This window comes from Aspergillus niger (genome assembly GCF_000002855.4).
Source record: "Aspergillus niger supercontig An14".
Taxonomy (NCBI): domain Eukaryota; kingdom Fungi; phylum Ascomycota; class Eurotiomycetes; order Eurotiales; family Aspergillaceae; genus Aspergillus; species Aspergillus niger.
This window is the reverse complement of record NT_166529.1, coordinates 391,307-414,475: the sequence shown is the minus strand read 5'-3', so window position 1 is coordinate 414,475 and position 23,169 is coordinate 391,307. Positions and strand designations below refer to the sequence as shown.

At 52.1% G+C, this 23,169-nt stretch overlaps 12 protein-coding genes across 12 annotated transcripts; 8 read left to right on the top strand and 4 right to left on the bottom strand.

Moving 5' to 3' along the window:
• Positions 1-215: 215 nt before the first annotated feature.
• On the bottom strand, positions 216-1,482 carry An14g01590 (uncharacterized protein; the record flags this gene model as incomplete). The annotated part of the gene is made up of 3 exons (XM_001400749.3): positions 216-1,110; positions 1,177-1,211; positions 1,279-1,482. The coding sequence occupies 3 exons, from the start codon at positions 1,480-1,482 to the stop codon at positions 216-218; spliced, it is 1,134 nt and encodes a 377-aa protein (XP_001400786.1).
• An 880-nt stretch (positions 1,483-2,362) lies between these two features.
• On the top strand, positions 2,363-3,573 carry An14g01580 (uncharacterized protein; the record flags this gene model as incomplete). Its single annotated transcript, XM_001400748.3, has 2 exons — positions 2,363-2,503; positions 2,557-3,573. The coding sequence occupies 2 exons, from the start codon at positions 2,363-2,365 to the stop codon at positions 3,571-3,573; spliced, it is 1,158 nt and encodes a 385-aa protein (XP_001400785.1).
• A 261-nt stretch (positions 3,574-3,834) lies between these two features.
• On the bottom strand, positions 3,835-4,306 carry An14g01570 (uncharacterized protein; the record flags this gene model as incomplete). The annotated part of the gene is made up of 3 exons (XM_001400747.1): positions 3,835-3,929; positions 3,995-4,171; positions 4,231-4,306. The coding sequence occupies 3 exons, from the start codon at positions 4,304-4,306 to the stop codon at positions 3,835-3,837; spliced, it is 348 nt and encodes a 115-aa protein (XP_001400784.1).
• A 455-nt stretch (positions 4,307-4,761) lies between these two features.
• On the top strand, positions 4,762-6,212 carry An14g01560 (uncharacterized protein; the record flags this gene model as incomplete). The annotated part of the gene is made up of 3 exons (XM_001400746.3): positions 4,762-4,914; positions 4,972-5,112; positions 5,163-6,212. 3 exons carry the CDS (start codon positions 4,762-4,764, stop codon positions 6,210-6,212), a joined length of 1,344 nt encoding a protein of 447 aa, XP_001400783.1.
• An 888-nt stretch (positions 6,213-7,100) lies between these two features.
• An14g01550 (uncharacterized protein) lies at positions 7,101-8,477 on the top strand (the record flags this gene model as incomplete). The annotated part of the gene is made up of 3 exons (XM_001400745.3): positions 7,101-7,292; positions 7,362-8,384; positions 8,442-8,477. 3 exons carry the CDS (start codon positions 7,101-7,103, stop codon positions 8,475-8,477), a joined length of 1,251 nt encoding a protein of 416 aa, XP_001400782.1.
• A 326-nt stretch (positions 8,478-8,803) lies between these two features.
• On the top strand, positions 8,804-10,223 carry An14g01540 (uncharacterized protein; the record flags this gene model as incomplete). Its single annotated transcript, XM_059744073.1, is given in 1 exon segment — positions 8,804-10,223. A coding segment is annotated over 1 exon segment (1,420 nt), but the record flags the coding sequence as incomplete, so codon positions are not given.
• A 441-nt stretch (positions 10,224-10,664) lies between these two features.
• Positions 10,665-13,367, top strand: An14g01530 (uncharacterized protein; the record flags this gene model as incomplete). Its single annotated transcript, XM_059744072.1, has 4 exons — positions 10,665-10,886; positions 10,944-12,764; positions 12,814-13,255; positions 13,321-13,367. 4 exons carry the CDS (start codon positions 10,665-10,667, stop codon positions 13,365-13,367), a joined length of 2,532 nt encoding a protein of 843 aa, XP_059604595.1.
• A 71-nt stretch (positions 13,368-13,438) lies between these two features.
• An14g01520 (uncharacterized protein) lies at positions 13,439-14,332 on the bottom strand (the record flags this gene model as incomplete). Its single annotated transcript, XM_059744071.1, has 1 exon — positions 13,439-14,332. The coding sequence occupies one exon, from the start codon at positions 14,330-14,332 to the stop codon at positions 13,439-13,441; it is 894 nt and encodes a 297-aa protein (XP_059604594.1).
• Positions 14,333-14,566: 234 nt separating this feature from the next.
• An14g01510 (uncharacterized protein) lies at positions 14,567-17,007 on the top strand (the record flags this gene model as incomplete). Its single annotated transcript, XM_059744070.1, has 2 exons — positions 14,567-15,618; positions 15,669-17,007. The coding sequence occupies 2 exons, from the start codon at positions 14,567-14,569 to the stop codon at positions 17,005-17,007; spliced, it is 2,391 nt and encodes a 796-aa protein (XP_059604593.1).
• A 1,081-nt stretch (positions 17,008-18,088) lies between these two features.
• On the top strand, positions 18,089-19,525 carry An14g01500 (uncharacterized protein; the record flags this gene model as incomplete). The annotated part of the gene is made up of 2 exons (XM_001400740.1): positions 18,089-18,280; positions 18,350-19,525. 2 exons carry the CDS (start codon positions 18,089-18,091, stop codon positions 19,523-19,525), a joined length of 1,368 nt encoding a protein of 455 aa, XP_001400777.1.
• A 438-nt stretch (positions 19,526-19,963) lies between these two features.
• Positions 19,964-21,649, top strand: An14g01490 (uncharacterized protein; the record flags this gene model as incomplete). The annotated part of the gene is made up of 2 exons (XM_001400739.1): positions 19,964-20,776; positions 20,822-21,649. The coding sequence occupies 2 exons, from the start codon at positions 19,964-19,966 to the stop codon at positions 21,647-21,649; spliced, it is 1,641 nt and encodes a 546-aa protein (XP_001400776.1).
• Positions 21,650-21,708: 59 nt separating this feature from the next.
• On the bottom strand, positions 21,709-22,765 carry An14g01480 (uncharacterized protein; the record flags this gene model as incomplete). Its single annotated transcript, XM_059744069.1, has 3 exons — positions 21,709-21,969; positions 22,062-22,602; positions 22,716-22,765. The coding sequence occupies 3 exons, from the start codon at positions 22,763-22,765 to the stop codon at positions 21,709-21,711; spliced, it is 852 nt and encodes a 283-aa protein (XP_059604592.1).
• Positions 22,766-23,169: the final 404 nt, after the last annotated feature.

The following is a 23,169-nucleotide window of genomic DNA, read 5'->3' as shown; positions in this document are numbered from 1 at the left end:
AAGAGCAAACGCACTAACGAAAACAAAGCATCCCGCGGCGGTATGCAATATAATGACACACAAGAAAGGAAATGAAACATAGGGAAATATAAAGGAAAAGAAAACCCGGATATTAAAGAACATAGACCGCCGTGCTGTCTATGCAATAGGATGCTGTCCCAGAACAATTTGTACAGGCGTTATCGCATAATGCAAGCTTTTTTTGGTGAAACCGCTTACTCGGGCTTGCGGCCAACCATGAGGTACATGGGAGTGAACAGCTTCTTCTCACCACCGGCAACAAGGCAGTCACCAGCCAGGGCCAAGCTGTCGGCAGTCTTCTGAGAGCCCTTAGGGAAAAGACCGACCTTCTCCATGGCGCCGACGAAGCGGTGGGCAATGCCACGGCCCCACCAGGTCATGCGGGCGATCGTGAAGAAGTCCCAGGGGGAGGTCAAGTGCTTGAAGGAACCGGCCAAGGGGTAGTACCAAGGGATGGTGTCGGGGCGGTCGGCCAAATCCTCGTTGTGGACGAGCTCGAAACCGGCCCCCTTCATGGCGTCAAGGCCCTCGGAGACCTTGACCATGTTGGAGATACCGTCACCCTGCTCGATACCAAGACGGATCTTGCGGTGCTCGGCGTTGTTGTTGTCGTATTCTTCAGTCATCAACCATTCGTAGACACCGAAAACACCACCGGGCTTCAGGACACGGAAGATTTCCTTGTAGACACCCTCGAGCTCGGGAGCGTGGCAGGTAGCCTCAATTGCGTAAACAGCGTCGAAGGTGTTGTCCTCGAACTTCATCTGCATGAAATCTCCCTTCTCGAAGGTCAGCTTGTGGGCCAGACCCTCACGCTCAGCATAGCGCGTAGCACGCTGGATCTGGTAGTCGTTGTTGTTCAGACCGACAACATTGGCGTCGGTGAACTTGACAATTTCACGGGCAGGGCCTCCGACACCGCAGCCAACATCGAGAACCTTCATTCCGGACTTGATGCCGATCTGATGAGCGAGGTAGTGTTCGTGGCGAGCGATGGCCTGCTGGAAGCCTTCGCCAGGGGAGAAACGGCAGAAGTGGAAGGAGGTACCCCATCCATACTCGTAGAAGTCCGTCGCAAGGTTGTAGTAGCTATGGAGACTTCGAGTCAGTATATAAGGCCAAAGTCATGGATTGGGTCCTAATGGCAGCACGTACTGTCTGGTCAAGGTGGCATACTCGGCGCGACGGGCCTAGAACGTCAAAATATTAGTACAAGGCTGAGATTTAATATCGAAAAGGAGAGAGTCGCAAACGTACCGCACGGATCTCTTCAGTCTCTTCCTCAGCGCTCTTGTTGTCCCAGTGCTTGAAGTACTCGTCGACAGCAGCCTTCTGAGCGGCAGCATCCTTGTTGCGCATGGCAGCGAAACCACCCTGAGCTTCAGCGGACTTTCCATGGAGAACGCGGTTGAACTCCGCATCACGCGCATGGTTCTCCTGTTCGAGAGCTGCGGGAGCCATTGTTGACAGCAAATGGAAATTAAAGTGGGATAAAAAGGGGTGGATCGGTCAAGAAGCACAGGTGTCCGGAGTAAGTGGTTCGGAGACGGCGACTTGGAGAGGCGATTGAGGCAGTTTTATAACCACAAACACGATCCTGAGAAATGAAGAAAGGCCAGACAGGCAGACAGAAGTGAAGGAAGAGGAAAACGAAAGGATACGAAGAAGCAAGCGAGGCCAACGCAGCAGTTAATGCGATCGTCCGAAAGAAAGGGGAGGCGGAATTACGACTGACTTTGACATTTCCCCAGCCAATCACCGCTGTGCCGCTGGCCAGCCAACCAGACGGCGGGGGGCTAGGCCCGAACAGGCATCCTGGGGTTCTGGCCGGGAAAAAGTTGTTTCCGAGCGTGACGGTGGACACGCGCTAAGCCGCTCTAGGCAGTTGACCAGGGCGTTCCTGGCTGTATCGGGGAGCTGCGTATCGCGTATCGCGTATCCAGTGCGTATTCCACCAGGCATCACTGGATCCGCAGGTCGCACAGAGGGAGGCTATGCCATCATGTTTGATATCGCAGGATCAGGGCCTGGACCGCAAGGTTTCATTTCGGACCCTGTATGTTTGAGGGTCACACACCTCAATGAGATAACTACCCTCCTTGCGCAAATACCTGAATGACCACTCGGGTTGTTTCATCTCATGCATGCGATGCAAGAGCCTGCAGTAATATCACGTGACTAGGAATGCTTATGTCATGATAGCCACACCTCAGCCACAAATGCGCCACTACGACTATCGATAATCCAGTTCTTGCTACCGACAACGCTCAACTTCGCCGCACCATCTCCGCAGGGCTTCGCGTTTCTGTGTGGAAGCGCAGCTGATCCATATAACGACAACATGCCTCCTCCACAGATCAAGCAGGATCTGAACCGGTCCGGATGGGAGACCACTGACTTCCCCTCCGTGTGCGAGAACTGCCTGCCCGACAATCCTTACGTTCAGATGCTCAAGGAAGACCATGGCGCAGAATGCAAGATTGTAGGCAACCCTATCCTCAATCACACAAACATATGACACTAACAGATACCCAGTGCACGCGTCCTTTCACCATCTTCCGCTGGAAAGCCGACCGCACCGCGCGCCAGAAGCGTACTGCCATCTGCTTGACCTGCGCGCGGTTGAAGAACTGCTGTCAATGCTGTATGCTGGATCTGTCCTTCGGGCTGCCGATCGTCGTTCGTGATGCTGCTTTGAAGATGGTCGCTCCAGGTCCCGAAAGCACCATCAACCGCGAATACTACGCACAAGGTCACGAGAAGGAGATCGAAGAGGGGCGTGGCGCGGTGGAGGAATACGAGAAGACGGACGAGAAAGCTCGGGAGCTGCTTCGGAGACTCGCCAACAGTGAACCCTACTACAGGAAGCCCCGCCAGATAGAGGCCGCACCCCAAGACGAGGAGGGCGCGAGTGCAGGGCCCAGCGACGCACCGGTTGTACACAGCCGTTACGGGAATGGTCCGGGGCCCATTCGGACGAGCGAAAGCAGGAGGGGAACGCCACTTCCGGGTAGAGGACGAGGAGGTATGCGTGGTGGTCGTGGTGGCCGACCATTCCCTAGCGCCGCTCAGGTCCCCCCATCGGCAGAAGATATCCTACCGCCCGCGGACCCGAATATCACATCGCTCTTTGTTACTGGTGTCGAGGACGATCTTCCAGAACACACGCTGCGGACTTTCTTCACACAGTTTGGACAGTTGCGGTCGCTCATTTGCTCCCACCGTGCTCACTCTGCATTCGTCAACTTCGCCACTCGGGAAGGTGCTGAGGCGGCTGCCAAGCAGTGCCAGGGTCGGGCTGTCATCCAGGGCTGCCCTCTGCGCGTTCGCTGGGGTAAGCCCAAGCCGTTGGATAACATGGATCGGGAGGAACGCTTGAAGAATGCGCGGGAAGGTCGGCAGGCGGCAGGCCCGCGGGGAGCCGATTCTGGAAAGAAGGCCATCACAGCTGCCGGAGAGGAGATTGGCAAAGAGCAAAAACAACGGAGTTATGCTGTCGCCCCACCCCCGGGCGCTGGAGAGGTCCAGTACTCCAGTTTGTCTGGTGATTGATCTGCATTTCGACTTGCATTTTGGCTTGTTTTCTACGGGGTCCGGGAACAAGGAGGTCTTATGTCTGTTCGCGAGCGGGCGTTGTTGTGTATATTTTCTACATTGTGATTAAACCATAAAATACCCCCAAAGAGACGCCGGAAGGAGAGAGAAAAGTTTGGGTATACTATAATACAATCTGCAAATGCCATAGTCTGCAGTCATCCTTTCACCCACGCATAGGCTTCCAGACGGTCAGATTCCACAACGGGAAACCTCCCTCTATGACGAGCATGCCTTATCCACCTTGACAGTCTTTCCCTTGACTCTGATGGTGTCGTTATCGCCGCGCTCGATGTCGTCATGAATGCGGAGTTCTAATGGGAACCCCAGTCAGCGTCATATACTCAGCCATAATATAAATCCTCTGATAGCTACTCACCCCACTTGGCATTCTCATCGTCTTGTTCCCGTACACCCTGGACAATGTTGTGTCTGAGAATGTTCGCCACTTCGAGCGCATGGTTGATCTGCATCGGAGTATCAATGCCTTCGCGGCGGTGACTGTCGAAATTGCGGCGAGCCTCTTGACGCGCAGCAATCATAACACGGACATCATCTGCATGTAGAGAATGGTTAGCCTTGAACAGACCTATGGCTCTTGAGGCGGCGACTGACCCTGGAAGGCAATACGGGTAGCGCGGAGGAGTTGGCGGTAAGCACTGCGTGCGGAAAGGGCGGTTTGGGAGGCCATTATGTAGTTGAATAGTGGGATCTATCAAGGAATTGGACCTGTTATCTTCACTTTGAGAAGTTGTCTCCTTGTAAACTGCGTCTTTTGGGGTGGCGTACTGCGATAGTAGCGGGTGGTCTGGTGATAAAGAAAATGGTCGTCAGGCGAATGCAGCTCGTCACTCTCTAAAAGAAGAAGCCTTAATATAGATTTACAACCAAAACAACAAAGATATATAAGAAGAAGATCTAATCAACAAGCGAAAAGGTTGCAATCTGGCCGTCGTTCCCTGCGGCAGTCCATGACTTTCGATGACCTCCGAAACATCCAAGGTTTGATTGGCCCACCGGGCGGCGGCAAGTCGGGGCAGAAAAAAATGGAAAAGCACTTTGTCTTTTTGCTCAAACACTCCGTTGGGCGCTTCTCACTCTTCCCATTCTCCCCTCAAATCACCCCGCGTGGCTCTGTTCTTGACCATGGCTACCGTTCAGACCATCAACGTTACTCTTCCCTCCCTGCCTTCTGGCTGGAGTGCCGATAAGGACTTCAAGGCCGTTGGCACCGTCTCCGCTGCCACCCAGAGGAACCTTGAGCCCGTTGGCCCTCACTTCCTGGCCCACGCTCGCAGAGTATGTGTCCAGCCACAGGTCTAGTGCGATAATGGCTCATTGCTAACAACCCTCCAGAAGCGTCACCACCGTACCTTCTCCGAGGATGAGAGAATCCAGGCTCAGCAGAATGTGAAGAGCACTGAGGATGAGGAGGATGATGACATCTCTGAGGATGAGGACCCTATGATGCTCTCCAGAGATGCCAAGGACTGGAAGGTATGCATTACCAGGGTCACTGATACTGGCATGATTCTTACACATTACAGAGCCAAGATCACTACCAGGTCCTCGGTCTGTCCAAGTACCGCTGGCGTGCCACCCCCGAGCAGATCAAGCGCGCCCACCGCAAGAAGGTCCTCCGCCACCACCCCGACAAGAAGGCCGCCATGGGTGATCGCGACGAGAACGACAGCTTCTTCAAGTGTATCCAGAAGGCTACTGAGGTTCTCCTGGACCCCACTAAGCGTCGTCAGTTCGACTCCGTAGACGAGGCCGCCGATGTCGAGCCCCCCACCAAGAAGGAGGCTGCCAAGGGCAACTTCTTCAAGCTCTGGCGCCCTGTCTTCGAGTCCGAGGCCCGTTTCTCCAAGATCCAGCCTGTGCCCCAGCTGGGTGACGAGAACAGCACCCAGGAGGAGGTCGAGACCTTCTACAACTTCTGGTACGACTTCGACAGCTGGCGTACCTTTGAGTACCTGGACGAGGATGTGCCGGATGACAACGAGAACCGTGACCAGAAGCGTCACATGGAGAAGAAGAACGCCAACGCCCGCCGCAAGCGCAAGACCGAGGACACTACCCGTCTCCGCCACCTTGTGGACGACTGCGCCGCTGGTGACGAGCGTATCAAGAAGTTCCGTAAGGCTGCCCGTGCCGATAAGGACCGCAAGCGTCTCGAGAAGGAGGCTGAGATCAAGCGTCTGGCCGAGGAGAAGGAGAAGGCCCGCCTGGAGGAGGAGCAGCGCAAGAAGGACGCCGAGGAGGCTGCCAAGGCCGAGCGTGAGCAGAACAAGAAGGCCAAGGAGGCTGCTAAGAACGCCGCCAAGAAGAACAAGCGTGTCCTCAAGGGCTCTGTCAAGGACGTCAACTACTTTGGCGAGGGTGGCGAGCCCTCCGCTGCTCAGGTTGACTCCGTGCTGGGCGACGTTGACCTCGTCATCAGCAAGATCGATGCTGAGGAGCTTGCTGGTCTGGCTGGACGCCTTAGCGCCGCTGGCAAGGACGCTGCTGCCGTCAAGAACGTGTACGCCGAAGAGGTCAAGAGACTGGTTGGTGCTGGCAAGCTGAAGGAGGGTGAGGCCAAGTTCTTTGCTTAAGCGGAGACTGGATGGGGGATAGAATGTATGATGCCGATGGATTTACATGCTACGCAGGTATGACCAGACAGGTCAACAAGGTATATAGATCGATAGAGTTGACTACAGCAAAATAATGAGAGCAACGACTAATGGAGTTCAACCTGTTATTCAGAACCACCAGTAGTATTTCACTTTCCGTATTGTACCCAGTAGCCCGGCAAGTTCCTAGCGCGCCCGTCAGTTGTGTACGACAGCCACGCACTGCAGACTCATCGTGATGGATTCTCCACATAAGATGGACTACTGCAGTCCCATCGCAAGCGAGCCTTTTGGACTGAAAGACGATGTGCCAAACCATCCGCTGGCGGAAGGCATTGCAGGCACGTGCCAGGGACGAGGAGTCCCGTGCTCCCCACTGGCTGAGTGGTCGAACCATTGGCCAATAGAATGTCACATTATGCTGTCTAAGCTTCCCCCTTGCCAAACTAGGCCTTAGCGGGCATTTCCCTGTCGGCCAGTCAGCGACAATCGCCTTGCAACGTGCAGAGCATCTCACCAGACGGTGTCATCTGCAATCCTGCTATGCACGAAAGCCAGCCGATAACGTTCCACCATGGCGACGCAGATTCTGTGGGGTCTTGTATGCCGGCATCATCGGTTAGGCAAGCCTGTCCAATCGCAATTGATTGATTAAATTGCTCCGGGCTAGAATAGTTGCGGCACGGATAACCACGCGCGTGATGGACCGGTATAGAGTTCGCAGCAGCCGTCAGGAAAAAATATAAGAATGTCCTCAGCAGCCCGATATCATTCTAAACTTTCTTTTGTCTGGTGTGCCTCTCTTTGGATATTACCGCCAGATCCCTCTTTTCCTTTCAGCCTTCGTCTGCTGATTTCTAGGGCATCATGTTCACCAAGCAGTCCCTCGTGACCCTCCTCGGGGGCCTTTCTCTGGCCCTGGCCCAGACCACCACGGAGGAATACCCCTCCTTGGCTGAGATTCGTGCTGCACAGGCTACTGTGCAGCCTTACTCTCCGGTCTCAAATGTCAAGGGAACCTCGTTCAACCGCTTCGTGAACATCTGGTTGGAGAACACCGTATGTCTCGAGCTGTTGCATGTTGTATATGTAGTGATTAAGCCACAGCTGACATGCCATTCTTGACAGGATTATGATACTGCTGCTGCCAACGAACATCTGGCGGAGCTGGCCAAGAAGGGTCTCCTTCTGAGCAACTTCTGGGCCGTCACTCACCCTTCGGAGCCGAACTACTGTGCATCCGCTGCTGGTGACACTTTCGGCATGGACAATGATGACTTCCATCAGATTCCGTCCAACGTGTCTACCATTGCCGATTTGTTCGACACCAAGAACATTGCCTGGGGTGAATACCAGGAAGGCCTCCCCTACCCTGGATACCAGGGCTACCGCTACCCCGAGAGCGGTGCCAACGACTATGTCCGCAAGCACAACCCTTTGATTTTGTTCGACTCGGTCACCGAGGATGCTCTCCGTCTGCGCCAGATCAAGAACTTCAGCAGCTTCTACGATGATCTGGAGAACCACCGTCTTCCCCAGTACATGTTCATCACCCCGAACATGACCAATGATGGCCACGACACCAACATCACCGTTTCCGGTGCCTGGACCTGGAGCTTCCTGAGCGAACTTCTCGAAAACGATTACTTCACCAAGGACACTCTTATTATGCTCACCTTTGATGAGACTGGCACCTATGAGATTGGTAACAACATCTATACTTTCCTTCTCGGCGGTGCCGTCCCGGATGATCTCCTGGGCACTAAGGATGACACCTTCTACACCCACTATTCCGTCATCGCTTCCCTGTCCGCGAACTGGGGTCTTCCCTCCCTGGGTCGCTGGGATTGCGGTGCGAACCTGTTCAGCTGGCTGGCCGAGAAGACCGGCTATGTCAACTACGATGTTGACACGAGCAACCTTTTCATGAACGAGACTCACTGGGGTCCTCTGTCCGACGATGACTACAGCGAGTACTATGCTGGCTGGCCTGTTCCTACAACTGATGCTAGCTGCTCCGCTGGCAAAGGAATTCTCTCTACTGTCAAGAAGACCTACAAGGGCCTGACTGCTACCTTCAACTACACCACCCCTTTCCCCTACGACTCCCGCAGCGGAAACAATGTCGGTGTGAAGTACAGCCGTACCCTGGTAAGACACTCCACTCCCCTTGCCTCTTATCTATCGAAAACTCTAACCGTTCAGCAGAAGAATGGCAAGGTCGAGTCCGGTATTTCCGAGTAGATTACGCGTCGACATAGTTGGACGGGAGGATATTGAATGGAATGTGGACCCCCGAATCTGATATGTAATATACTAATGCAATAAATCAATTGATCTACTGGCCTTGTCTATCATGTTTTGAAGCCCAACGTCAAGCTACAGTCTGCCCCGGATCGGGTTTTCACACATCTCCAAGTTTCTGCCTTTGTCTGCAGGCGGACGTGTCACGGCGGGGTGAGCGTGACTCAGGCATATAAACCCTCACTACTATCATCATGACTTCCACAACCAAACCAACCGAAAAACAAGACAAAAGTACACTTCAACTCATCAAAGAAAAGTTGAAAATGAACCCCAGCACCGAGCATCTCACCGTAAGAGATGACTTCGAACTACAGCCGCCCGGCCAGGCTGATAGCAACGAGAGCCTTGAGAATGCCACCAACATCAGTACAGTGGAAGACATACCACCCAACGGCGGATACGGCTGGGTGTGCACATTCTGCGTGTTCATGATCAACGTAAACACCTGGGGCATCAACAGCGCCTGGGGTGTAATCCTCGACTACTACCTTTCCAACTCAACCTTCCCCGGCGCCAGCCACCTAGACTATGCAATCATCGGCGGCCTCTCAGTCTCCCTGTGCCTCTTGATCGGGCCCATCGTCACCAAATCCAACGAATTACTGGGCACAACTATCACCCTCCTCACCGGCACAGCCCTCATCTTCACCGGTCTCTTCGCTGCCTCCTACTCCACCCAAGTCTGGCACCTCGTGCTCACCCAAGGCATTGCCTTCGGCTTCGGCATGGGCTTCATCTATCTAACCGCCACCTCCATCCTCCCCAAATGGTTCTCCACCAAACGCAGCTTCTCCAGCGGTATCGCCGCCTCCGGCGCTGGCCTCGGCGGCCTCGCATATAACCTAGCCGCTGGCCGCGCCATCCAGACCATGGGCGTGCAAACCACCTACCGCATCCTCGCTTTTTGCGCCCTGGGCTCCCACCTCGTCTCCTCCCTCCTCCTCAAAGACCGGCCCCGCTCGCGCGCCCAACCCCGTCAACGAACCTTCAACCACCGCGACCTCGGCCACTTTCGAGGTCCTCCTCGTCATCGTCTGGGGCATCTCCACTGACCTGGGCTACATCACCCTCCTCTACTCTCTCCCCAACTATGCCTCCTCCATTGGCCTCTCCCCGCAGCAGGGGTCCGTCGCCGGCGCTATCCTCAACCTCGGTCTTGTCCTTGGCCGTCCAGTCGTCGGCTACATCAGTGACACTTACGGCCGCATCACCATCTCCATGGTGATGACGGCGTCGTGTGCCATCCTGTGTCTTGCTATCTGGATCCCTGCTCATTCATATGCGCTTCTTCTCCTCTTTGCTGTGCTGTGCGGTATGGTCTGTGGCACTTTCTGGGGTACTGTTGCGCCTGTACTCACTGATGTGGTGGGGCTGAATCGTCTTCCGTCGACGTTTGGAATGGTGTGTTTGATGCTGGTGGCGCCGAACTTGGTGGCCGAGGCGATTGCGCTCAGTATGGCGGGGGGCGGGGCCGGGTATTTGAGTGCGCAGGTGTATGTCGCTTGCATGTTTGTGTTGGGGGCAGTGTGCTTGTGGATTCTGAGGTCGTGGAAGTTTTATGAGTTGGAGGTGAAAGGGGTGAGGGAGGGAGGGGAGGTGAGGAATGGTGCTGGGATGGCTGGGGTGCAGGGGTTTATGAGGTGGATGAGGCCGGGGAAGTTGTTTTTGAGGGGGAGGGTGTAGATGTAGTTTAGTTGATGGTGCTGATGGGTACTTGATGTTGTTGAGCGATAGACTATAGGAGGCATGAGATGCCCTAAAGTTACCAAGTTCCGCTGGTCGAATTTTGCAAAAAAGTAGGTAATCATTGATTAAGGCCCCCGAGGTGGATGTATATCTAAAAAATCACCCAAAATCCTAAGCCATCGTGGGCTTCTACTTATCAGAAACCCGATCTCGAGGCTCATCATGAGAATGGACTGCCCTGACGAGCAACCGGAGAGTCCTTCGCAATTTGTCGAGGGCTTGGGCATTTAGTGAAGAAGGCTTACAAGGCATATCTGCAGCGATCGCGCTGAATAGGCGCGCGCTATCATCAGCTGAGTCTGCCCCGCATCGCTCGCCCGCCTCATTTGTGCTCCCGCATTACCATGGTCACCTATGCTGAACCGTAACGTAAACGAAATGGCGAGTGAGGACCCGATAGACTTTGCCTATACTGCTATAGCCCAGGTCGCCAACATCGCGTCTTTACTGGGTGTTGAGTCCAAGCGACCATTATGTGGGCGTCTCGGTGCTGAGCTCTTCCTCGTCGCCAATTACATCGACACGGCTGGCTTAGACCAGGAGAGGCGACTGCGGCTGCGAATTTCCAAGCTATTGCGAGATGTGGAGGCTATGTGCAATGTAAGTGTAGCAGAAAACTATATCTCACATTAATGGAGTCTGATAAGCTTAGTATAGTGGCCGAAGGATATACCAAGAAATGGCTACCCTCTCCTTGAAGCGATAGGAAGGTCACTTCCTGGTGTAACATCTTATGAGAAGGCTCGGAAAAGTATTCGACGAGGACTTGATCAGCTTACGTCGTGTCCTCGTGACGCCGAAGTGGCCATTTCTCATGTTCAAAAATTCATTGAGCGCAATCGCAAGTCAACTAGGCGCGATGAGAGTGGGGATCTCAGTTCTAGAAAAAGATTCGCTCGCCCAGAGCGGTCCGATCTTGCCAACGAGCTCGCTCATCGAGTCCTACGGGAGCAAATGTGCTGTACTTGCCAGAGCAATGGAGTGCGTAGGCAAATGGAGAGAGGGCACCTAGTGTGTCTCCTGCTACAGCCACCTTCCCAATCAGTGGCCAGTAACAATCTGGCGCAATTTGATATGCTATTCTCATCAAAGCCTTTCTGGGACCAGTCACAGCTCACTCACTGGCAAGATGTTGAGCTGCTTGTGCCAAACGACCATACCCCTAGCAAAAAGTGCGTCCGATTTCTGGATGAAGATGTTGGAAATGATGATCAGCATGCCAGCAAAACAACTGCAAAACGAAGGCACCGAACCGACAAAGGTCAATTCTGCCGTCTGCTCGATCTAGCAACAGGCTGGCGCCTTTGCCTCTCTATTGAAGACCAGGAGCTTTATCATCGCTTTGGACCTCACAAGCAGGTAGTCGATCATACCCCGGGGATATCTTTGGCCAAAATACTCAGCACCTACTATCTCACAGCACGAATGAAGCTGGTACTAGCTTATATAATAGCTTACTCAGTCTGGCAGTACTATGACACAGACTGGATGCGAACAAGATGGACAAGCGAGACTATCCAATTTATGAGGGAAAGTAATAGTTCGGGAGATGGGGGCCGTGGTAAGCTTTTTACCTGGAAACCATATGTATCAGTGCATTTCAACGATGAAGATCCGCTGTGCTACGAACAATATAGGATTGCTGGGATGGTCCATGTCTACCCAAGGATCAGAGCGCTTGGTATTATGCTGGTAGAGATAGGTCTTGGGTTTCCGCTTCCCAAGCGTGAGGAGCAGGGGAGGCCCTTGGCTGCCGAGGTGAATACCGAACTGCTCACAGCCATCAATTACGCAAGAGATGAAGAGCACTGGAAGAATTTTGACTATCCCGACTATAAGAGTTCAATATGCCACTGTTTGGAGCCCGGCACATTCGACCAGGCACCTTGTGTTGAGAGTTTATCTGCCTCTGAACAGAAACAAAACCTCAAGCAGCGGAGAAACATCTTATACGAGAAAGTTGTATTTCCGCTTGAAAACCTCCTACAAGGCACGAAATGGATCGACAATTATGAAAAGATAGGCCCGCTCCATGTACTTTCTCAAGACGCCGCGATTCAAGAAGCCACTGTACCGGTGAATTCTGACAAAGGCAAAGCGCCAGAGCGCAGGAGAAAGCGCACTGAAAGTGAGAAAAATGCTAGCAATTGGCTATTAGATGTAAAGGAGTTTAACAGGGAGCTAGCTCAAGTTGCACCAGCAGCGGGATTACACGGGTTATCCCGGCGTGTACGCATAGCGATTTTGGACACTGGATACGACGATAACGCTCCCTTCTTCTTCTCACCTGATGTTATGGAACGTCTTAAAGGCTGGAAAGACTGGGCTGACGGTTCCATTCAGCCCGAAGATTGTCATGGACACGGCACTCATTTGGTGTCTCTCGTTCTGAAGTGCGCCCCCGATGCTGATATCTATGTAGCACGCATTGCCAAAAGGCCCCAACAACTCTTAAGTGCCAGCGAGAAAGTTGCAGAAGTTAGTGATCCAATGAAGTTTTTGACTGTCACTTAGCTGACTTGCTTAGGCGATTTCTTGGGCAAGTGAACAATGGGAAGCCGACCTCATCTCCATGTCGTTCGGCTTTGCAGAGGAGCAGCCGTGTATCAGTGACGCAATTCGCGAAGCCCTATACAAACGCAAGGATTCCATTCTTTTCTTTGCAGCGGCGTCAAATTACGGGGCCAATGACCGAGAAATGTTCCCTGCCAGACACGAGTCCGTCATGTCTATTCGGGCGACGAATTCAAACGGCCTGTTTGCAGACTTTAACCCCCCTAAGCACGAAGATGAACCGGTGGTTTTCGGCACCCTTGGCATAGACGTTCCCTCTGCGTGGCCCAATTGCGATGGCGAAGAGTATAGGTCTGGAACATCAATTGCTACGGCCATAGCGGCCGGCATAGCAGGGTCTCTTCTGGGATACATCAGCTCTCACCCTCCGGAGAAGCCATTCTACGACGCCAAAAGTCTAGCCCGGACACGCCGGGGAATGACTGCAATATTCAGGGCCATATCTTCTAAAACGCTCCAGCCAGATTATTTGTACCTGACGGTACGGGGCTTGATAGGCATTCCTGAGGATGTCCGGTGGGCAAAAATTGGCGGCAAGTTATCGGGGCTTTAATTATGTGAGCTGAATACTCTATCAGTCAGAGATCACTCCCGGTTATCGAATAAATACAGCTGATTCGACTATTCCCGTCTCCAACCTCTGTCACAGTCATACCCCCTTGGTCATGATCACTGGATAAAGTGCTCGCATCAGCTGAGCTTATAATGATCTCTTCCACAGCATCGTCATCATCATCTGTCTCGTCATCATCATCTTTGCTCAAGTAGGCGGCCTTGTGCCTCAGCTCATCGTATTTAACTCTATCGCCTTTCCAACCCTTGACCTCTATTTTCAGAAGCTGATATGCAAACACTATGTCCTCCCCCGCCCGCCAAGTATCCGATTCTTCTGTGCTGGTAGATTTGGCGAGATTAGCTCCAGCGCCAACCTGAATCCCCGGCGATGGAATATTGCCACCAACATTAATCTCCCCATTATGGCGCTTGGTGTTTTCCATACTGGCGGTAAAGCCTTTCGCTATCATGAGACCCGTAACCATGTAAACAGGCGTCCTAAACCCAGGAATCCTGCCTGCTTTGGTGACAACTTGAACCCGAGGGGCTTTTAGACGTGCTTGGATCTCTTCAAGCGGAGGGTCGGTGACAAAATATTCTGTCTGGAGTTGGTCCATCGTATAATTTGACCGCACATCCTTACCCCGTCCGCCCGAAAGCTCTCCAGATACCGTCTGCAGAAACTCCGTCCACAAGCTCATCGAGACATCGCGGCTGTCTCGTCGTTCAATACTTCGATCGTAATCTGTAAATCTTTCTACCCGTGGGTAAACTTTTTCTAGTGTTGTCGCATCGACAGTTGTCAGGGCTCGATGTGGTCGTAGCGGGTGTGATATTATGTTCCCTAATCCGATAGGGCCTGTTCCTGGCTTGAAATGGAAGTCGGGAGAGAGAATATACGTAGGTTGCTGTGCCATTTCTATGGAAAGCTATAGGGAAAGGACAGATATCATGAAAAAAGACAGGAAAGAGCGAAGGAACTGGTTCATCCTAATCGTACCCAAGTAAGCGACGTGCACGAGGAGCGGGGTCGGATCAATATTAGGCCAGTGTAACCAGTGAGGCTGCAACCCCTCAGCTGATTCTATTTACATAAGTAGATCCCCTCGTGGCACATAGCGACCACGTACGCATCGAATTACTCGACAGCCATGGAGGGGGACATAAAAGAAGTTGCACAGCAGTGCGTCAACCTTTTCACGCAGTGTTTGAAAATCCCGACACTCATGGAAAACGAATGGGCTGAAAACCGCCTTGCGGATATGAACTTATGGATATCAGGTACCGGAGCCTGCGCCCGAGGACGAGCTTCTTTGGACTGGAGACTAGCCTCGAGGCCCGAAGCTCGTGATGTAATCGTCAATTTATTGCGCCTTCTCAGTACCGTGATTGAAGATTGCACAATTCGGAGTCGAAATCAAGGCTTTTCGCGCAGTTATCACGATGAGGAAGACCTCGCCTCTTCTGAGCATGAAAAGCCGGGGCGGTCGTTTTCCCCATGGTCCGATGATTCCAGCTCTGATAGCCAGTCGACGGACCGTCACGAGCTGCGAAAACCATCGGGAAATCTGTTGTATGAGTCAATGTATAACATCGAGTCGATGCTGGATCAACTTTCCCGGGTCGCGGTTGCCATACGTCGCTCTGGAAGGCGCTCACGGTGGCAAAAGGCAGACCAACTGTTCAACGCAACAGAGCACCAGGAGCTGGAGGGCCACCTTGTCGGAATGTTACTCTTTCAACTGAAGGGTCGTACTCAAGAAAGAGACCCATCAAAGTTGGATGAAGTACAATTGCGGCTGGTACACTGTAACCTAAAGCGTCGAAATCGCTTTTTGTATTCTCAAAAACATGCCATGGGTCTGGATGTTGGCTGCGTACGACATACACCTGTATCGAAGCCAGCTGGATCAGCACAGAAGGAGACACCCGAAAGGAAACCTAGCCCTAAATCCTCGGGTAATAGCCCAGTGCACGCCAATAAAACAATAATTACGGGAACCAGTGCCTCCAGATTGTCCGATGGCTTTCAATTACCACATCTAGACCACGCTATATCCGTCACGTCTTCCGCAGTATCATCTACAGCACTCAATATAGATTACCCGCGCCCACCTCAACTCAAAGATGATGCGCGGCTCTTTCGGTGTCCCTGTTGCTGCGAAGCACTCCCTGTAACAATGACAGAGAATATCAGGTGGAGGTGAGACTCTTGACGCAAATCCAATCACGGCCACACTAACAAAAGATTAGGAAGCATATCGAAGATGATTTGAGCCCATACACCTGTGTTTTGGCTGGTTGTGATCAACCTTATGTTCTTTATAATACAAAGGATAGTTGGCGACAGCATATGCTGAAGGATCACAGCAGTGTGACATATTGGACCTGCTTTGTATGTGGTGATGGGTCTCAATTTTCTGACAGGGACGCCTTTGTACAACATACAGAGACCTTTCATGCTGCCACCATTCCACCAGCACATATTGCAGTCCTGGTTGAGTTGTCAAAAAAGACAATGCCCTCAGCAATCCGACGCTGTTCACTTTGCAATTGGCCAGATGACGACGGAGTCGAAGTGGAAAAAGAGGCGCTGTTCAATCATATCGCCACGGAGGTCCACTCTTTTTCTCTCCGAGCATTACCATGGGCGGATAGTAATGGACGAGGGAGTGATGAAATTATTTACAACAGCTCCGAAAAGGTCTACGACTGGCTAATCAAGAATGACATTCAAGTAAATCCCAGTATAGAACGACCTCCCTGCGAGAAGATGTTATGGTATGATGACTATTTCCAGCAAAATGCTTATTTTGATTGCAGCTCAGAAGTGTCGTCTTCAAATGAGCTTGATCCCGATGGATCGAGGCAAAACGAACTGGATGGACTTAGAAAGGCGGATGAGATAGAGTCTCGAGGACAGAAGAGTGAAGCAAATGCAGAGTCAGGTCTTTCTTCTTCGACGTCTAATACAGAGGAAGATGATGGAGAGCAGACCAAGAAGCTCGAGATACCCATGGAGTCTCGCAAGATTAAACTCATTGAGAAGAATTCTGACGCTCAGCAAGCATCTTCCAAAGCTTCGGCCACCACCTCTCGGCAGAAACCGGTAAGAGGTTTCTCGCAACTCGCCTATTTTTTTGCCGAAGGCTCGGAGAAGATAAGCGCGCGTGTTGTCCTTGACACAACGTCTGAGGACAGTTTTATGTCTTACCGTATTGCGACTCAGTTAGGGGTCCCATTTCAACTCGTTTTGCCCAAGGTCTTGGTCCCCTTTCGCAATGATGCGGTAAATCAAACGAGCTTCACGACACAATATCAAATTAAGGTGGACTGGCATTTTGGACAAAAGGCCAAGAGTTATACCACCAATTTCTTAGTCTTGGATATGGACGAGTACGATGTAGTTATTGGGAGGAGGGCTATTTCTAGATTTGGTTTTATTCGTCGAAGGACGCACTTATCCCCCACCCCGCGTATAGAACGGGGGATGGAACAGGAGGCAGAACAGGGGGACTTGCCTGTAAAACCGGACAGCTCTCGGTCATTTGTCGAAAAAGTGAGATCGTGGTTTGAAGAGAAACCGGGCTGACAAAACAGATCCACGGTTGTGGAATGTCAGTCGATTCTTCGAATTCTCGTGAAACGGATTTGCGTAATGCGAAACCGGTGGCTTTTCAACATTGTATATCCTTTATCTACAGATCGATAACAGTCGCTAATAACTAGAGATTTGATCTAGTATATAGCAAATCACGTAACAAGTATATAAATTCTGGTCAGAGTCCAGCTTATGAATGAAAATTCTCAGATAAAACCACTATATGTATTGAGGCTGGAGGCATTCACCCGGCTGTAGTAACGCAGATTACATGAATAAGCTGATAAGAGATGTTATAAAATATGAGTCTGTCGACTCAGAATCTAAGTTGTTTACTGGACAGCCGAGTGATTGATATCCGGAGAATCCAAGACCTAAAGGCACACTAGGTTGGATGCTCCCTGACAGGATACAGGCGTCTCACTCGGCGGGTTAGATGATTCTGCGTCCGCAACGCGTCTAGTGCAAAGTGGAGTATATTGAAGATCTGTCGCATTAATCGGTGACAACCCTCAACGCGAAACAAGGCTCTGATTATTCCAGGCATAATCTGCGGTGTCTAAGATCCGGCGGAGTGCTCAGGCGTAAGATGACATTCAAATCCTGCTCCGGTCGATTTTTAAAGCCATCGCCACTCATTCGTGCTTGGAAATAACGCTTACTCTCATGTTTTCGTTTAGTACTTTGGTTGGATCATTGAGGATATTTCTGGAGTATCTGGCAAACTACGTGACTGACATTGTTGTACTGCACTTTCAGAAGTTGGAATTGAACTGATGCATTTGATCATTTTGCATGATATTCATTTGAAATGGTGTACTATTTATGCTTCAATTGTCCTGCGATGAATTGATATGAAACATCAAATCCATTCACGAGGATAAGAAGCAGCAACGGCTAAACTTCAGGCTAAACCTTCCCCCCGCACCCTCACCGAACTCGCCCCACATGATGATTCAATGAAAGTCGTCAACTTCAACTGACATACCCATCTATACACGTCTCCAATTTGACTCTACTTACCACAACGACAATACCAGTTCACAGTTCAGAAGAGAAGAAGTATCTAACTATGGATTTCCCAACCAGACCACCACCCTCCCAAGAATCCCTCCAACGCTACTACATTGGCAAGGACATCAGCTCCGTCCCCAAACCCGCCGTTGTCCTAGATGTAGCCATCATCAAGCGCCATTGCGCATCCATGCTGGATGCTGTGAAGGCATTGGATGTGGGGTTTCGAGCGCATGTCAAGACACACAAAGTATGGACCCTTCGCTTCCATTTACACCATCCTGATTCAAAGGGTGTGTGATGACTGATATGATGACAGACTCCCCAAGTCGCCCGTCTTCAAGCCGGGGAGGACAAATCTATACCCGCAAACTTTGTCATCTCCACCCTTCTAGAAGGGGAGACGCTTCTCCCACTTTTTAAAGATCTGCGGGAAAGCGGAAGAAAGGTCAATGTTCTCTATGGCATACCTCTTGTGCCGTCTCAAGTTCCCAGGTTGGCTGCGTTAGCGCGTGAATTAGGCGAGGGGAGTATTTCTGTCATGATCGATCATCCAGATCAGGTACAGTATCTGACTGAGTTCCGGCAACTGGCTGGCCATGCAGCAGCGGTGTTTCTCAAGGTAGATTCGGGATATCATCGGGCGGGACTCCCGCCTTCTATGTTGAATAAGGGGGGCTTGATAGAGAAGGTGATTGAGGGGGAGAGGGAGGGGACGTTGGTTCTGCTGGGGGTTTACTCGCATAACAGTTTGAGTTATGGGGGTGATACGCCAGAAGAGGTGATGGGGTTTTTGATGCAGGAGATCACAGGGTGTCGGGAGGCCTTGCGGAAGAACAAGGATTCGTTCGCTTTGCCTGGTGGTAAGGGGAGGGAGTTAGTGGTTAGTGTTGGTGCCACGCCGCAGGTCGTTGTGGTGAAGAAGTTACTTGAGGAGGAGGGACAACTGAATGAGGAGGCGAGGCGATTGAAGAACTTGTTGCATGAGAAGGATGTAGACGGTGAGTTGTCGATCAAAGTCGAGCTTCATGCGGGTGTCTACCCCGTTCTGGATATGCAGCAGTTGGGCACGAACATCCATCCTACTGGGGACGCCGAGAAAGAGGTTGGCATTTCGGTAGTAGCAGAGGTTTGCAGCGTTTATAATGATGCTGAGCGGTCAAAACCTGAGGCCTTGGTGGCTGCTGGGTCGTTGGCTTTGGGGAGGGAGCCGTGCAAGTCGTATCCGGGATGGGGCGTGGTTGGGGATTGGAGACGCGAGAAGGGGTCATCGCGACTGATTGTGGATCGGATCAGCCAAGAACATGCAATTGTCGCGTGGGAAGTAGGAGATGGACCTGCAATTCCGCTCAAGGTCGGCCAGACTGTGAGGATTTATCCGAATCATGCGTGCGTGACCGGGGCCATGTACGGGTGGTATTTGGTGGTGGATTCGAGTCGAGATGGGGACGGATCGACGATTGTGGATGTGTGGCCGAGACCGACGGGATGGTGATTGAATTGTCTCGAGTATTTATAAGTTGTCGGATAGACGAATATTCAGATTCTTGTTTGTTGTCTGTAGTAGATATAAGATGGTTCTGTTGTGTGGGTGGCGCCATTAACCAGTTGGCATCTGGCATGGCAGCTATCCGGACCATTTGGATAGGAGGTAATTCACCTTCGTCAGAACACCACCTATACTCCGCTGCGCCTTTCTCGCCAGCCTTTGCATAATACTCACTTTCTCCGAACAATGCTGTAATCTCATCTCATCCATGAAGCTGAATCAATGGAATCTCCACTTCGGTCCCGCCAACCAATCACCGGATTATCTTCGGCTTCCCGCGCCGTCTCCGCTTGTTCTCCCATCCGCTCTCCATGGCTCTGAACTTAGCACCGATTCCCTCCAATCTCCCAATCCTCTAGCGCTAAGCCTCCCTATTTCACACCAATGCCGCCTAGTAGACGGCCGCGTACCGACCCCATCGTCCGCGTCCGCACCGGTTGCTGGGCCTGCAGACGCCGCAAGAAGAAATGTGATGAAGCCAAACCAGTCTGTGGGGGATGCGTGCGAAATAAGCTCACTTGCCAGTGGCCGACCATCATCCCGGGCCAACCCAAGGCCAACAATATCTCCTTCATGCCTGAAGATGATGATCAGCAAAATCGTCCAGGTGGCGAAGAGGGCCCCTCTCGCCAGATGAGCGTGAACCGGGAAACGTCCAGCTCGATCGAGTCCCGTTCTACATCCCCTTCTTCCCCAGAGGAGATACTACGGGAGTCGGAATCTCCAGAAGACACGTCTCGCGCGTCTTCTGCACCATGTCCCTCGATTTCGATGGATCTTGCTCAGATTCCTGCCATCGGCAGCAGTCAAGTCCTAGGAACGTCTGCCACCGTTAGCAATCTACTCCCCCGGAGCTTGTCCATGTTCCCAGGCCATGGGCCTGACTCTTATGAGCTGTTGAGCCACTATTTGGCAACAACAGCCGACTGCATGGCGAACGGGTCTACCCCTATCAATCCATTCTTGGTTCAAATCGTGCCACTCGCTTTCAGCAGCGATCTTCTGCTTCAGCTGGTTCTGACGCAGAGTGCTGCTCACCGGGCGTTTCGCTGTCACATGGAGTCTGACGAGGTCGCTCAGAGACACTACACGTCAGCCCTACAACTATTCCGAAAAGGAGTCACCGAATTTATTGACGGGAAAGAGTCAAATCCGCTCATGCTTACGGTAGGAGCGTTGGTGATGTGCTTTACTGAGGTACGCCTACATTCCAAGGACATTGAACATGGCTGATTATAGCAGACGGCCAAAGGCGATATGAACGGCACGATATTCGACCACCTGACTGCTGCTAATTCTCTTTTGATTCGACTGCTCTCACAAAGCGATACAGCGGTACCGAAAGACTTGAAAGACTTTGTTATCGAATACTACACCTACACTGCTGCCGTGAGCATGATCTCGGTCGATGCTCGTGTCAGTACTCAACTATTCTTGAACTTTGACCTCGAACAACGGGCGCGTCAGCTGCTGCAATCGGAATACGTGGGTAATCTATGTGGTTGCTGGCTGGAGTTGTTGCTGCTGATCCCCTGCATCTTCGACTTAGGTCGGCAGTGGATGATGCACGATGGCCGACCGGCCATGCCCACTGCAGATGATATTGCCATGTTCAGCTCGCTGCAAGTGCAAATCATGCGATGGACACCGTATGCCTCAGTCAGCCCGGAGGTATTTCTGGCAGGGCGGATCTTTCAGCAGGCGATGCTCCTTTACCTCTACACCGCGCTAGGCGGGTTCTCGCGGGCGGAGAACGGCATGTATCAGGGGCTGATCGAGACTGCGATTGCAGAGGCAATGTCTTATCTGGATCAGCTGTCTGGGACTGCGCGGATCAACTCGGGTCTCTGTTGGCCGATTGCTGTGGTGGGGTCTTGCTTATCCAATGCGGAACACCAGGATAGTCTACGCCGCCGGCTCACCGTCATGGTGAACACGTTTGGACTCGGCAACATGCAGAGGACTCTACTCATACTGGAACACATGTGGCAGATGCCGCTGGACGAAGCAGGTCCATGGAACATCTGTCGAGCCATGCAACGGAATCAAATATGGATATCGTTTGCCTAATCAACCAGTCTATCATACAATCATCACTCATAGCATCCTGACCAGACATGGGTCGCCGCTTATTGACCCAGGTTCTTAGGGGCCTCGGTGGCAGGACCCTCAGGAGTCACATACGCCTTGGTCAGACCACCGTCGACGACGAAATCAGTGGCATTGACGAAGCTGCTCTCATCGCTAGCCAGGAAGACGACAGCGTGGGCCTGTTCGATGGCCTCTCCGAAGCGACCGGTCGGGAAGTGGACCTCGCGACGGAAGCGCTTCTCCTTGTCATCACCGAGCCAGTCCTGCAGAAGGGGAGTGCTGTATTCATTAGCTTCGTCCTCAGCATGCACGGAGAGGATATACTCACTTAAGCGGAGCGGGACACAACGAGTTGAACCGGAAGCCTGCATCATCATCATCAGCACCAGACCAAATACAATAGGGCAGCAGTAGCAGCAAACTCACCCTCCCTGGCATGCACAATCGCCAACTCGCGAGTCAAAGCCAACACAGCCCCCTTACTAGCGGTATACGCCAGCTGGGGCGTAGCAGCACCGACCAAAGCGACCATACTGGCCGTGTTGATAACACTTCCCTTCTTCTTGCCATGCTTCCTCAGACTCTTCACCGCATGCTTGCATCCATACCACACGCCCTTGACGTTGATGTTCATGGTCAAGTCCCAGATAGCCTCGGGAGTCTCCTCCGAGTCGCCATCCTTGGCATGCATGATGCCCGCGTTGTTGAAAATCACATCCAATCCACCCCAGGCATCCAGATGCGCCACGGCAGCTTCCACCTCGGCTTCCTTGGAGACATCGACCACGCGGGTCTCCACTTTACCGGAGCGTTCGGGCACGACCTCGTTCACTTTGTTCAAGGCCTTTTCGAGCCCGGGGCCACTGATATCGGTCATCAGGACGGAGGCGCCTTCGCGGAGCATGAGGATGGTGGTTTCGAGACCGATGCCACTGCATGTGGAAATAGTATTGTCAGCTTCTTGCTTCCTTTTGTACATATCCACCCCAATTGCAACCATTCAGACACAGAAGGAGAAAGAGAAAGAGGAAAGAGAGAGAAATACCCCGCAGCACCAGTAACGAGAGCGTTCTTTCCAGCAAGTCGTCCAACCATTGTGCTAGATTCTGAGACAATTGTGTGTATGTATGTGTCTTTACAATAAAGTGAAGGGTAGAATAATTGAACCGATAATCCAGAGAGCGAACCGGCCACGGTTTTAAGTACCACAGCAGACCACCAACTCACCCCTTGCTGCATAACCAGTTTACCTAATGAAATAAGCTAGCTAGTTCCATGATACGTAGCTACCCCTCCTTCCTCGGCAAACATCAGTCCAGCTCATTACTTTCACCGCTGTTACTAACAGCAGATGAGCTGGGACCGCTCCACTCACTGCTTGGCTGACTATCTGACTATCTATCCGCCGGCGTCGGAAGCGCAAGCGCGCCCGATAAGCTGGCTATGTAGCTGGCTTCCTGGCTGGCTGATAAGCGGTGGGATGAGATGGTGGGGTGGGG